This window comes from Mastigoproctus giganteus, chromosome 1 (genome assembly GCF_048544385.1).
Source record: "Mastigoproctus giganteus isolate SK-2022 chromosome 1, ASM4854438v1, whole genome shotgun sequence".
Lineage (NCBI taxonomy): Eukaryota > Metazoa > Arthropoda > Arachnida > Uropygi > Thelyphonidae > Mastigoproctus > Mastigoproctus giganteus.
In genome coordinates this window covers 109107089-109122518 of record NC_143575.1, presented here as the reverse complement: position 1 = coordinate 109122518, position 15430 = coordinate 109107089, and the positions used below count along the sequence as shown (strand labels likewise).

General features: G+C 38.4%; 2 protein-coding genes across 4 annotated transcripts in view; one reads left to right on the top strand and one right to left on the bottom strand.

The window, feature by feature from the left end:
• Window positions 1–5898, bottom strand: part of LOC150091095 (uncharacterized) — a 334378-nt gene extending 328480 nt beyond the window's left edge. The window contains exon 1 of the mRNA XM_090374226.1: window positions 5658–5898. Coding sequence (XP_090230352.1) covers window positions 5658–5702 — 45 coding nt within the window. The 5' untranslated portion in view covers window positions 5703–5898. The remainder of the gene's footprint in view (window positions 1–5657) is intronic.
• A 7620-nt stretch (window positions 5899–13518) lies between these two features.
• Window positions 13519–15430, top strand: part of LOC150091094 (tRNA N(3)-cytidine methyltransferase METTL6) — a 70468-nt gene continuing 68556 nt past the window's right edge. For all 3 annotated transcript variants that reach the window (XM_090381818.1, XM_090381808.1, XM_090381799.1), the window contains exon 1: window positions 13519–13919. In XM_090381818.1, coding sequence (XP_090237944.1) covers window positions 13677–13919 — 243 coding nt within the window. In that variant the 5' untranslated portion in view covers window positions 13519–13676. The remainder of the gene's footprint in view (window positions 13920–15430) is intronic.

Genomic DNA, 15430 nt, shown 5'->3' with positions numbered 1-15430 from the left:
CCATTATTAACTCTTCGAAAATGTAACTGCATTGGGTTGTATTAATTATAATACAATGTTCGAGTAAACTGTCCGTTACACACGATGTCTCATGCTGTACTGAGTGATTAGACTTCGGATAAATGCATATAACGCAAATATTACAAGCAATATACTTGATCATTTTTTAAAATGTTGATCTCGGAACTACGTAACAAGTCGCTGTACTGAAATTAAATTAGCATGCGAGAAAATTTCACTGAGCGTGGGAAAATTTCTCAAGTTGGCGTGGGAAACATTTTAATTCTGTTTTGCGTTCATTTTCAAGCTATCGATTCAATCAAATGAAACGATTTCGTTAAACATGCCAAAAATGCAATCTGCATTATAGTGCAAAAATGCATTATAGTCAGATACGGGTTATAATATAAGAACAGCGTTATAGCGAATCAGCGTAAAGCGAACCGCGTTATAACGAGGGCCTGCCGTAGTTTAATTTTTAGACTATTTGAGATTTCATTGCTCTTCCATATGTTTTTGAGTTTGTTCATCCGATGTTCAGTCTGTGATTAATTTGGTCGATATTACTTAGGTTTCTGGTTATTAGAGAGCCCAGGTATACAAATTTTTGTACTTGTTCTATTTGTTGATTTTGGATGTTATGTTTATGTCTTCTATGTTTTTTCTGATTTGCATTACTTTGATTTTATTTATATTAATATTAATACCATAATTGTTGCTTGCTTTATTGATATTTGTTAATATTTCTTTTAGTTGTTCTTTGGTTTCTGTTAAAATCACAATATCATCTGCATATTTTATGTGGTTTATATTTTTTCTATTTATTATTGTTCCTCTTTTTTTCTTCAATTGATTTCATTAGTTCTTCTAGGTAGATATTAAATAGATATGGAGATAAAGGGCATCCCTGCATGACTACTTTCTCTATTTCAAATTTCTCTGTTTTAAGGTTGTTGAAATTTACTATTGCTCTTGTATTTTTGTATAAATTATTTACAAACATGATTATTTCATGATCAAGTGGGATTTTTTGTAGTTGCTTCATTAAATTTTCTCTGTTTACAGAGTCAAATGCCTGCTTGAAACCAATGAAGCACAGATAAAGAGGTTTCTTCTTATTCCAATATTTTTCTGCAATGTTTAGTGTGAATATTTGTTCTATTGTTGATCTGCCTTTTCTAAATCCTGCTCATTCTTCCCCTATTGTTTCTTCATACGTTTTAAGTATCCTATTTTGTAAGATCCTTATAAATATTTTATATATAGATTTAAAAGAGTAATGGATCTATAATTCTGACAATTTTCTTTATCTCCTTTTTTGTGTACAGGTACTATTATTCCACTTTTCCAGTCTTCTGGTATATCCTGTAAATAAAATTAGATTAAACAATTGTGCAAGGTGTTTTAACATTGCATCGCCTTCGAATTTCCATAGTTCTGATTGTATACCATCATTGCAGGTGCCTTGTCATTCTTCATTTGGCTAATTGCTTCCTGCACTTCTTTTGTTATCGAGGGTGCTTTATCTCTTCTATTATCTAAGGCAAGAGTGTTTTTTCCTTCCCCTTTGAACAGGATTTGGTAATATTCTTTCCATATTTTTTTAATTTCTTGCATGTTTCCTATTTTTATATTGTTTTTATTTTTCATCATCAGTGTTTTCGGGATGTATGTTTTAGAGAGTTCCTTTATAACCCGGTAAATTGTTTTAGAGTAGTGACGTTTATTTGTCTCTTCGCACTGCTTTGCTTTGTCTTCCAACCATTTCCTTTTAGCAGCTTTACATAGGTTGTCTATTTTGTTTTTTAAGAGCTTTATATTTTTTCCTTTTGTCTTGACTATTTTCTTTGTTTAGGAGGTTTTTCATTTGTCTTTTTTCCATTCATACATCTAAAATTTCTGCTGTAATCCAAGGATTATTTGGTTTTGGTCCCAAGGATTCTAAGGCTGCATCTTTAGTCAACTGTTTGGTTTTCTCCCATACATTTTCCACAGATAATGAATAGTTTATATCTTTTAATTTTTCTTGTAGTGTTTCCCCATAAATTTCCTTTACTTTATCTTCTTCAAATCGTGATATATTTAATGTTGCTCTATTATTCTTTGGCTTCGTATTTTTAAATTTCCATTTAATTGTTGCTGCTAGCAGTTCATGGTCTGTGTCAAAATCTGTACTTCTAAGAGTTTTAATATTTAAAATGGATGATTTCCAGTTGTTATTTATTAAAATGCAGTTGATACGGTTTTCTGTATTTCCATCTGGTGATGTCCATGTATACTTATGTTGAGATCTGTGGTAGAACAGTGGGTGATATATTTAATTGTGATAAAAAATTGTTATATATTTAATGTTGCTCTATTGTTCTTTGGCTTCGTATTTTTAAATTTCCATTTAATTGTTGCTGCTAGCAGTTGATGGTCTGTGTCAAAATCTGAGTTTTAACATTTTTAATGGATGATTTCCAGTTGTTATTTATTAAAATGCAGTCGATACAGTTTTCTGTATTTCCATCTGGTGATGTCCATGTATACTTATGTTGAGATCTATGGTAGAACAGTGGGTAGCACAGTTGATAGAATCACCCTCCACTCCACACTGGGTGGAAAAGACCTGAGTTTGAATCCCGTCAATGACGGGAGGAATTTTTATGGGTAATTTTCACAACATGGCTGAGTTAGTCGGTCACAGGCAAGTGAAGAGCGTGGTTTTTTCTCCCGGAAACTTGGGTTTTTTTGTCCAGCAAAACAGAAAATAGACCTCAGGACACACGTAATTTATAGACAATATACAGAGTAATATGGCCTTTGTCGCCTATGCTCCAAAAAATAAAAAAAAAGATATGATTACTGAAGACGTTCAAGAATTACTGGTATAAAAAGAGGCTGACAAAGCAGATTTGGTGGAAATGGCATCGGAGGTAAAACCAAATCAATTCAGAGGATGATAGCACAGATGAAAATTCTAAACTTCCAAATTTTACATTAAAAAGCAAATGGGAAGGCATAAAGTTAGCCGAGCAATTAGAATCTTTTTGCTTTGAATGCAGATTCTTGAATGAAAAGAGCCCAAAATTCAAAAGGGAGCTTCAAAAATGCTTAGTTCCATACGATGAAATTCGCAAAGATTTATCAAGCAAATGCAAACAAACTCAGATTACTGATTTTCTAAGGAGAGTAGAAGATACATGAAATCTAGAACGGTATATTTTTGTTACTTTGTCAACATTTTGTTAACGAAATAGTATATTTTTGTTAGCCTTTGGAACGTAAACTCCTTTTTGTACTTTTTCTTAGTCCCATATAACACGGTTTCGCACAACACAACATTTTATAGGAACCTAACTACAGTGTTATACGAGGTTTGCCTATATATCAAATCCATAGGATGTCTGGGCGTTTTTTTTTGTTTTTTTGTCACAGAGCTGAACTTTTGAAATCAGGGGACTCAAAAGTATAAAGAACTTACTTGCTCAGATTACAAACCTGAGGGGGCATAAACTCAAATTGAGGAAAGAGAATCGTAGAATAGATGTGTGGAAATTCGCCTTTAGCCAGAGGGTAGTTGACTGCTGGAATAAACTTCCATCTATTGTTGTGGAAGTTGATAGCTTAAAAAAATTCAAGGAAAAGCTGGGCAAACTTTTGGAGCGAATGGATGCGTGAAATGGGAAGTTTTTTTGACTGATGCTGCATAAGCTTGCTTTCTTGCATCATATGCCTATACCAATGGTAATACTAATATTGAAAAAATGAGTGCACAGAATGGATACGTGGAATAGAACGGCAGTATATCTTCCAGGGGCAAAAGTATATGGTTTGTAAAGCAGTTATCTTTTAAGGACACAAAAGTTAATGTTGTACATATTAGTACTAATGATATTAAGTGTAGGAGATCAGGGAACTTAATATGTACAGAGCAATGTTAAGAAAAAGTCATGAATTGGATTGAAATTGAATGTGTCTGCAATTCTGTCTAGTTGCAATGGGAGACAATATACAATGATAGTCTTTGTCAATCAGTTCAGTCCTGGAGACTGTGCATGGTTCAAGAGAGAATTTTTCTCAGTGTGGTCTGTGCTTGTTAACAGCAGAGAATGTTTTTTACAGGGATGGGATACACTTAAATAGAAGGGATGCATGACTATTTGCTGACACTATCAAAGCAGTATTAGGTGGGTCAAAAAACAGCCAATTGGGGGAGGGATACACAGACTATTAGATTACCAGCAGCTACAGGCAGAGATGTAAGTGATTCTTGCACTGCTTCTACTGATCCATGTAGCAGTCTGGGAAATTAATTGTTGGGAATTTCAATGCCTCCTGGAGATCTTCATGGAACAAGAAAATACATGGACTGTGTAAGGTTACAAAGACAATTCGAAAATTGTGTATGGTTACTAAGAGTAAAAACAAGTGCATGTATATTTGCATGTGCACCAATGCTAAGAATACAGTAGATACATTTGATGAATTTAAAGTACTGGTCAAGTTTAAAATGCAGAAATTGTGCAGATATCAGAGACATGGTGTGCCACTCAGATATAAGGGATTCAGAATTTGAATGTGGGAAGTACAATGTGTACAGAAAGAACACACAGAATGGGGAGGGGGCATGCTTTCAGCTAAGAAACAAAATGTAAGGCAGTGCATCCAGTTGACAGGAGTGGCCAGTGCAATGTTGAGTGAGGTTGTTGTGAAAAGCAGTGGATAAACAAAAATGATAGAGTAGGAATGTGTTATAGGCATAATGTTTGTGATGAGTATAACAATATCTACAGACAAATACAGTGGGCAAGTAAATCACTGTCTTATACAGAAACCTTAAATTTCAAGTTATCAACTGGAAATTTAAAGTTTCCCCATTTTAAAGTGCCTTAGACTTAACTATATTATTGGTCACAATAACACGGGGTGTCCGGGCTAGAGGTATCCAAAAATGACGGCTTATAATGCAAGAACCACTCATTATATTTTCTCAAACAAAAGCATAGTCGATAGGAAATCTCTCCAAGATTTGTCTCATCACATTTTTCCGCATTTGTGATACTGAGAATCCTCACCAAGTGATCAAAAATGAAAGGGTCACACCAAAAGTCAACATCTGGTTAGGGGTGCACAAAAATGGCTTCATCGGTCCATTTTTTTCATAGATATGACTATGGAAAAAAAAAAAAAAAAACACTGGGCTTTATTAAAGACTGTGTACCAAAGAAAAGTTAGGGATTTGGACGATTTGAAACAGCGTATCGTTGAAGCAGTTGCGCTAATAACGCCTCAGATGCTGGAAAACACTTGGCAGGAGCTCAAGTATCGCTTTGACATCTGTCGAGCTACAAAAGGTGCCCATTTTGAACTTTACTAACCTACATAAAAACTTGGTGAGTTACTCTGTATAATCACAAAAAAATTATTTTAATACACCTTATAAACGCTGAGATGTGTGTGTGTGTGTATTTTTGGATACCTCTAGCCCGGATACCCTCTATAGTTGTCCCAGGTAAAACATGAAAGTAATGAATTAAATTTCTTGCCAGTAATAAAATTTGCAGTCTCCTTAACAAAAAGGTTATAAAATGTTAATTACGAAATATGATTCGTGAACACCACGGAATAAAAGTTTCCAAAGGCAAACCAGAAAATTAAAAAGGTGATAGTACCTCTTTTAAAAACTGGCATTCTCTGCACACTATTTCCTCTTTCATAGTGCAGGAACCCAAGTAACAAATCGGAGAAAATTAAAACATCCACCACCTGCTGCTGAACACGACGGCTAACTCTCACTAACATAAATCATTTTATAACACAGTACATTTTATTAACGTACACTGTTTTAATCAAATCTTCACAATTTTAAAAACCTGGCTAATGCACAACACCAAACAAACCCAAGCACGACCACCACATCACATTTAACCGAAGCATGTTGTAATCGCCGAATATGAGTGCAAACTTAATCGCAACGAAAATCGTATTAGCACAGAACAAGCCCAAATGACTTGACATATTTGAACCACTAAGTTAAAACAATTCGCCCATGTCCTGTCCCAAGGGCGTATTCAGGGGTGGGCAGAGTGGGCATATGCCCATAAAACCAAAAAATTTTCTATTAACAAAAAATAACGAAGGAAGCGTTCTTAAAAAAAAAAAAAACTGAAAACCTGGTTGCCATGCTGCCCCCTTACGATGACACCTGGATATGCCACTGCACTGTCCATCAACTTTAATTGAACAACTTTGCATACGAAATTTATGGTCAGTTCCAGAAATTGCCTACCTTTATAAGTAAAATATAAAAGACTGCGTACTCAACGGAACAGATTAGGACATGAAAAGGAAGCTATACACAGGACTATTTTGTTGCTCAGACTCGCAAAATCCTTTCACTCAGAGCATATCTCCTTTCAACATTGCACTCAACAACTTTGAAGCTTCTATACTATGGAATCTCGAAACGGAACTGAGCATATTTTCTCCTTAATAACTGCTTTCTGTCCATCTTAAGTGACCACCACGAAAGCTAAGTGTGCTACAATGAAGTTGTCGTCGTGAAACCCAGTGACAGCTCAGGGTGTACATACATACATATATATATATATATATATATATATATAAACCAGGGGCTCACATCTGGTGAGTATGGGATTGGCACACCCAGGGTCCCAAGCTAGATATCATTGTTCTTCTCTTTCTTGGTGATTCCTCTGTCTCTCTCTCTCTCTCTCTCTCTCTCTCTCTCTCTCTCTCTCTCTCTCTCTCTCTCTCTCTCTCTCTCTCTCTTAGGGTAACTCAAGTTTTTTTTTGGCTAGTGTACCAAAAGCCTCAGGCTTCCTTGCACCATATGGCTAATAATAATAACAATGATAAACACTGTGCTGCCACTTTATTAGGTACACCTACCTAGTAGCGTCTTGGTTCTCCTACAGCCTTCAAAACAGCCTGAATTCGTCTAGGCATATTTTGAACAAGATGATGAAAACGTTGTGCAGGAATGGAGTACTCATGCACACATGAGTGTGGCACGCAGTTCTTTGGGATTCGACGGAGGTGGAGGACTACAGCAAACAGCCCTTTTCAGCTCATCCCAAAGATGTTCAATAGGATTGAGAACCAAGGAATGAGCGGGCCACAGCAGCAAAGAAAAGTCATTGTCATGTTTCTGGAACCATTCCGTAGTGATTACGGCTTGGTGCACTGGCGCATTATCCTGCTGGAATTAACTATCTGACTGAGGATAAACTGTCAACGTGAACGGATGCACTTAGTCAGCAACGATGTTTAGGTACGATGTGGAATTCAGACGAGAATCTATGGGTAACAATGGACCCAACGGGTACCAAGAAAACATTCCCCACACGATAACACTGCCCCCACCACCTTTCACAGTAATCGTCAGACATGACGGGCCCATGGATTCATGCTGTTTTCGCCAAATTTTGAGCCTATCATCAACATGATGCACCAAGAACATTGACTCGTCAGACCAAGCAACTTTCCAATCCTCGATAGTCTAGTGCTGGTGTTGCTGTGCACACAGCAGGCGTGCTCTCTTCTTCTTCATTGATAACAAAGGTACGCGATGTGGCCGTCGGCTGTTGTAGCCCATTCGCGACATAGTGCAACAAGCGATGGGTTGCGATATTTTGTTCTGCGCACAAAAGTTCTATTCTGACGTGATATCCGACATCGTGGCCCGTCTGTTTGCTTGCACAATTCTAGCCATCCTCCTTTGACTACACAAGCCTCATTCGGCAGAAAAAGAAAGTGTCTTGGCAAAACTTTGTGACAACTACTGGTAACACAGATCCTTGGGGGGTCGTTTATCGCATTGTGATGAACAAGTTTCCCAGGGGAGAGATGCTTAAATGCAACCTTGACTCCCAATGGTAATCCAACACACACATGGGCTGAATCCATTAATAATATTCTGAATTGCCTACTTCAGACTGATGAGAGTCCCGTCAATGATGAACAAAAGCAAATAAAACAAGACAACCAGGCCTTCTCCAACAATAAAATAGAACCTCCTTTCACCTCTGAGGAAATGAACAAAGCACTTGACAGAACAAAAAAAAAATGAATGCCCTGGTCATGATAATATTGAGGCTGAGGTCATCAAGAAAGCAGCAACACATCTCCCGAACCACCTATTAGCACTGTTCAACAAATGCCTTGCAAAAGGAATTTTCCCTGATTCTTGGAAACAGGCGGTGCTTCGACTCATCCTGAAAGGTCCAGATAAAGATCCTACTCTACCCAAATCTTACCGCCCCATTGCTCTTCTCCTGGTCTTGGGCAAGGTAATGGAGCGGCTGCTTCAATCCAGATTATCCACCTACTACCAGACATCCAACTTAGACTCTCCAAAGCAGTATGGCTTTAAGCCAGGATGCTCCATTGAAGACGCTATGAACAATCTCCTCAACACAGCAAACTCAACCACAGAAAAATATCTACTGGCTATCTCCATTGACTTTGCTGGTGCCTTCGATTCCATCTGGTGTCCAACCATTGTCAGGAGATTCGTCAACTCAATATTCCACTCAAACTCTACCGCTGTTTCCAGAACTACCTCTTCAACTGCTCAGTAACAGTTCAAACAAATTTTCAGAAACCTCCTGACCAGTTGTTAGAGGGTGTCCACAGGGCTCAGTTCTTGGGTCCTACTTCTGGAACTTAATGCTAGATGAATTTCTTCTTATGGATCTAGGTCCTGTGGACTGCATGACCTATGCAGATGACCTCATCCTCCCTATCAAAGCTGATTCTAGAACTCAGCTTGAGCAAATTGCCTCCCCTGCCTTAACGATCCTCCAAAATTGGGCAAACAACACGTTACTCATCTCTGGGGGAAAAACGAAGGCTATCCTCCGCAAAGGGGCCCTTGGACATAAGAAGACCGCCCCAAATTAAAATCTCTGGGCAAACATTGCAACTCAAAACAGAACTAAAATATCTAAGTGTAACCTTCGACTCCCGATTAACATTCTTACCTCATCTTAATTACCTCTCCAACAAAATACGTCGTTATACTGCCATGATCGTAAGAATTAACAGAGCAGACTGGGGTTTGAAGAGGAGAACTCTCATGTTACTTTGCAAAACCATCTTCTTACCAGCTGTGTGCTATGGTTCCCTCGTGCCATCATTTCACGTAATAAAGCAAAGTTACATACAGTTCAACGCAACATCCTACTCACCATGACTAGAGCTTGCCGCACAGTCAGTAATCCTGCCCTGCAGGTCTTAGCAGGTACTCTTCCTCTGGACCTGGAGGTTATTCGTTGCGGCCTTGCATACCGCATGAAGAGAGGAATTCCCACCACCATTCTGGATATAACACTCGATCTAGCTAATGATCTAAAAAACGAAATGAAACAGATTTACTCTAAGCTCTTCCAGCATTGGCAAAGATCTTGGGAGCAAACAGCCAAAGATGAAACAACTAAAAGATTTCTTCCACAAGTTATGATAACTGCGCCAAAACCTCTTCCGTGGTACTCACCAGGCCTTCACGTCTCGTTCTTCCTCACTGGTCATGGATCGTTTCGGGCCAAGCTGCATGCCCTGGGTCTCACCGATTCTCCTCTCTGCACATGCGATGACAATGAAGACTGGATTCAACTCATGTATAATTGCCCTCTTTATGATTTACCCAGAAGTCTCCTAATTACCAGAACTGGAAATATACCCAGTGGGCAGGAACATCTCTACATAATTGACGAAACCAACTACAAAGCCTTCACTACTTTTGCCCAGACTGTATTTGATATGCATCAAATTCACCTACAGCAAACTGTTCAGCGCACCCCCATCTTATAATGAACTCAAAACTCAATTCACAGAACATATCCTGAATGGAATCAAAGAAAACACCAACAGGATATTGATCTTTATCCTGACCTAACAGGAATCTCTCGACGTTCACAAAGGAAGCTATCATACAAACCCACCAACCCAAAATGGACTTTTCTACAATAGACACAAGAACTCCAAGCAATCCTTGTGCTTCATGAATCCATATGCCTCCTCTCATCCCCTAAGAGAAGATTATCCAAGTCCTCTACCCAGTGTGGAACACTGCTCATTGCCTACAAGTCACAATTGGCTGAAGAAGATTAAATTGCTGACACTGGGCCCGTGCCCAATGTGGGACCCACTCACTTGCTGGCACCTCTTCTCTTCGAGGTGTAGGACAATATCTGATTTTCCTACTTGTGTGGGAACTTACATAAATACTCCTCTGTGAGTGGAACTGGCATTTGACCTTTCAAATGCAGGGTCATGCTTTGGCAACCTGACTTTGTGGGTCACTTGACCTCACAATCTTTTCTCTTCTTCCTGAGGTAGGGTGGGCTCCCCCCAAAGGGCGGAGCCCACCCTACCTCGCCCTCTTTCTTCTGCCTACCTTCTTTCTTCTCCTCAAACTCTCACGCCTTCTTCTATTTCAAAAAAAAATTTTTTTTTGGCCCTTCCTTCCTGGGAAGCTCAGGCTAACCCCAGGGTCGGCCAGCCAGAGTTCTCTTCCCACTTACCTGGTCCGGCTCCCAGTACCAGTGACGGTAACTATCAGTCTGTGGTGTTCCACATACCCTAGGCTAAGCGGCCAGATGAACAACATAGCCCGCACTAAGCAAATATGAATATACACTGACAAATGCTATCTGGCTTTGACAGTACTGTCTTACTTCACAAGAGATTCAAATGCGGGGTTGTGCGAGAGCACCGGTGCCGCTTGTCAAAAAACACTATGTCACTATGTCCTCCTTTGACTTCTCTCTCTCATCAACAAGCGATTTTCTTCCACAGGAGTGCCGTTGAGAAGATGTTTTCTGTTCATTGCACCATTCTCGATACACCCTTGAAACTGTGGTGCGTGAAAAGTTCAGGATAACTGCCGTTTCAGAGATGCTTTGTCCAGCACTTCTTGAACCTACTACCATACCACGTTCGAAGTCAGTTAGATCACTCCTTTTTCCCATTCTTGCTACGGTTTGTACGGTTAACTGATGCCAGAAAGATTGTTCTGCTGCATTTATATCCACAACTGTAGTTATGTGACTTGCAACGTTGTGGGATAAACCATTTGTGTGCATAGCAGGGGTGTACCTAATAAAGTGGCTGCACAGTGTATATATACAAATATATATATACATATATATTTGTATATATATATATATATATATATATCCATTATTTTAAATTAATGGATATATATGGTAGTTCCTTTAACCCTCTTTGGGTGATATTTCACGTCTTTCGGAACTGGTACCTCTCGGGGGGGTACCGCTAAATTAATAACTAATTGGCATTATCCTAAAATTTGTATAGTTTTTGTTAATTGGATTTAAAGATCGAAATTATATTAGGGTTTCTGGGCTACTGTTTATATCTATTCTTTCTTTTCGTTCGATTGTTTATTTGGGTTATTTTTATGTTAATTTTCGCTCTACAGTTTTTGCCATACTACTGGCTTATGTTTTATTTAATTTAAAATAATGGATGTATTTCAGCTTCATATGGAGGAATTGCATGTCGCTGCCTCTAATGAATGCTTAATTATTTATTCATTTTATTATAATTTAACTTTATTTAATATAATTCAATGATAGTATATATATATATTCACATCTGGTAAGTATGGGCTTGGTATACCCAGGGTTCCGAGCTGGATATCATCTCTCTCTCTCTCTCTCTCTCTCTCTCTCTCTCTCTCTCTCTCTCTCTCTCTCTCTCTTTTCCTCTCTCTCTCTCTCTCTCTCTCTCTCTCTCTCTCTCTCTCTCTCTCTCTCTTTCCTCTCTCTCTCTCTTTTCCTTTCTCTCTCTCTCTCTCTCTCTCTCTCTCTCTCTCTCTCTCTCTCTCTCTCTCTCTCTCTCTCTTTCTCTATGTTTCTCTGGTTACTCAGAAATAATTTTGGCTGGTGCAGCATAAGCCTCAGGCTTCCTTGCACTATTCGGTTAACAATAATAATAACAAAACCCACTCAACCTAAGCGAGGAGTCCCCCCACCCCCGATCAAGAGGCACAAACGAAGCTAGAAAGATGGGCAGAGAAGACACTCCATGCAGAGTCTACAATGATCTACATCAAGATCACATAGAGATCTACATCAAAAAGAATGAGGAAGGGGTCTGACAGACCTTATTGAGCAACAGAAGACAGCGATGGTTAACCTGAAGGATTACTTCAAGAACAACACAGCAGCACTCAACTAGGCTACAAGGAAGATAGATACGTGGCATATCCCCACTCAAAGCGAGGAGTCCCCCCCCAACCAGGAGGTACAAACGGAACTAGAAAGATGGGCAGAGAAGACACTCCATGCAGAGTCTACAATGATCTACATCAAGATCACATAGATAAAATTGCTTCCAATGTATGGATCACGAATGGGACGCTCTTCCCTGAGACTGAAGGATTCATGCTCACCATCCAAGACCAGGTAATCAACACCAGGAACTATAGAAAATACGCCGCCAAGGAACCCGGAGTTTCTGATGACACATGTCGACGATGCCACCTGACCTCAGAAACGATCCAACACATCACAGCGGGATGCAAGGTGATCACCCAAACTGAATACACTCATAGACACGACCAGATAGCCAGGATAGTACATCAGAAGCTAGAAAGGAAATACCAGTTGATCGAAGAAAGTGTACCGTACTACAAGTACGAGCTCCAGGCAGTACTAGAAACCCCAAGCCACAAGCTGTACTGGGACCGCTCCATAATAACGGATAGGACAATCCTGCACAACAGACCGGACATAACGTTTGTGGGGGCAAGAAGGAAAAGACTACCTATCTAATTGACATAGCGGTACCCAACACTTGCAACCTGCAGAAAACCCATGGGGAAAAAATCAGGAAGTACACGTAGCAAAGACAGGAGATCAAAGAGATGTGGCATAGCATATGCAACAAGTAACGACCATCCTGATCATTGTCTCAACCACAGGTATGGTGCCAAAGACCCTAAATAACAACCTACAGCAATATGTCTCCTGGCGAACACCTACAGAGAACACCAGAAAGTCGCAATCCTGAATACCTGTAGGATAGTCAGAGAGTTCCTCGACCAACAGTAATACAAGACAACAACAATCACCCTGTGTACTTGGTAGCAATACCCGTCACGAGGTGGAATACTCGATCAGGGAGAAATATTATTATTATTATTAGCTATATGGTGCCAGGAAACCAGAGGCTTATGCCGCACCAGCTAAAAAAAAAAAAAAAAAAAAATTCCCAAGTCACCCTAAGAGAGGGAATCACCAAGAAAGAGAACAATGATGATGTCCAGCTCAGGACCCTGGGTGTGCCATCCCATACTCACCAGATGTGAGTCCCACTTAGCTAGTCTTGCCCTGTTATTATTATCATAATTACAATTTAAATTGAAACTAATAAACGTTAAGCGTTTGCTTCGTCTTTCGGTGAGGGCGCTGAAATCTGTTTTGCTTTACGGCTGCGCTTGTAAGCGTTTGTTATGTGTTTACTAAGTTTTTGTACAGAGAAGTGTTTATGTGTGGTGTATACAATAGTTGTTGTTGCATATGAACTTTAGATTTGGTAACAGGTTTTTGCTTTGTTATATATACCAACGCCTGCGATAATGTGATTAACATTAACTCAGTTTGATATCAAGTAAATGTGTCTATTGTTTAATAAAAGAAATGTTTGAATCGTCGCAAAACAATTCTGTAGGGCACTGCATAAGAACACTTACTGAGAATGAGATGGATAAATTAAATAAAGACACTAAGTTGATTTCCGAATTTCGCCAATCAAAGCTTGAATTAGATGCAAAGAAGAATTGGGATTTATTTTATAAAAGGAATCAAACAAGATTTTTCAAAGATCGTCACTGGACAAGGCGAGAATTTGAAGAGTTATTAACAGAAGGGTATCCCAAAGAAGTAAGTGAAACTAGCTCTTCAACCTAAATGTCTGGTCAGTGGTGAATCTACCATACCGCCAGGTCTGAAACCTCGGAGGGGTGGGGGACGACAATGACTAGTATAATTTGATTTTCAGTGAGTACTTGGGGGGGGGGGATGCGTTCGAAAATATTCGAAGGAGGCAGAATTGTAGTTTCTTAACGTGTGTGATGGATAGTACTTGTAAACCAGTTATTTTTTTAAAGTTCAAACAAAATATGCCATTTCCATAAATAGGTTCATGCAGACGCTCGGTGCGAAATTGCACTTTTGGGGGGTGAATGGACCATCAGGTTGCTTGATTGCAAAAAGTTAAATATATAATACGTTTTTCCATTAAAGGGCAAAAAAAGTTTTACACTGCTATTACAGCCAATCTTTCGAACAAACTACAGCAAACGAACTTCACGGGGTTGATTGGCTTGATTTCTTTGTATCGAAATTTCGGTACTAATTCAATATAATGAATATTGCACAATATTATGACCAAAGATGCATCATTTATTCAAAAAATGTTCTATTTGTGCTTTTATAAAACAATATACTGTATATAGAAGTATAAATTTATACTTTATTTTACTTAGAAATAATGTAGCTACAGAAGTAAATAAATTTGTATACAATTGTCAATTTTGAAAGCTTATTTGCAAGAAATGAAGAAAAGTGGAGTATAAAATTTTAATAAACACAAATACTACAGCTACTATGCAAGAAGTATATTGTTTTTTGCATATTAATACAAAAAAAAATGCACAACATACAGTAACTGGCATTTTATTTTCTTCAGATAAAATCAATGATTTTAGTTTGAACTAAAGGTTTTATTGCAATTGTCATTAAATATTTATCTGACAAAAACAGCATTTGGAACATTACAACTAGAAACAAACTGCCTTACTTCTCGGATACTTGATTCCTTTTGTAATAGTCATTGTGGCTTCTCCAGTAGTGGACTACCTTCCTCATCACCATAATTATTTTCATTATCATTATCTTTGGGCTTTTCACCATCCCTCACATTTTAATAATTTAGCCATCTGTTAATTTGTGTGCAATGAGTAAATCATCATCTGCAGACATTCTCTTTAAAACCTACTTCACTTGGAACATTTGCCATAGCAACAACTGATTTTCATAGTTTTTCAATGGCAAAAAAACAGTTTAAATCCTGTTTTTTGCCAACATTTCAAAATTGTTGGTTTTTTTAACTGAACACCAAGCTCCAGAAATCATATCAGTTGCATGCTTTACGTTTGTTTTCCTTGTGAATGTTGTGTGCTAGAAGAATTCATTTGAGAAGAGAACTTCCGTTATGAACATTTAATTATGCCTAGGTCCAGTGGTAAAATAGCAGTGAAATTAAGTGGTAGAATGTACCTCAAACATTTTCTAGATGTGTTGGGTACATTATGTGTAGTACAATTTTTAATCAGCATTAAAATCTTGCATTTGGATTCTTTCATATTTTCATCAACCTTTATCAACCACTT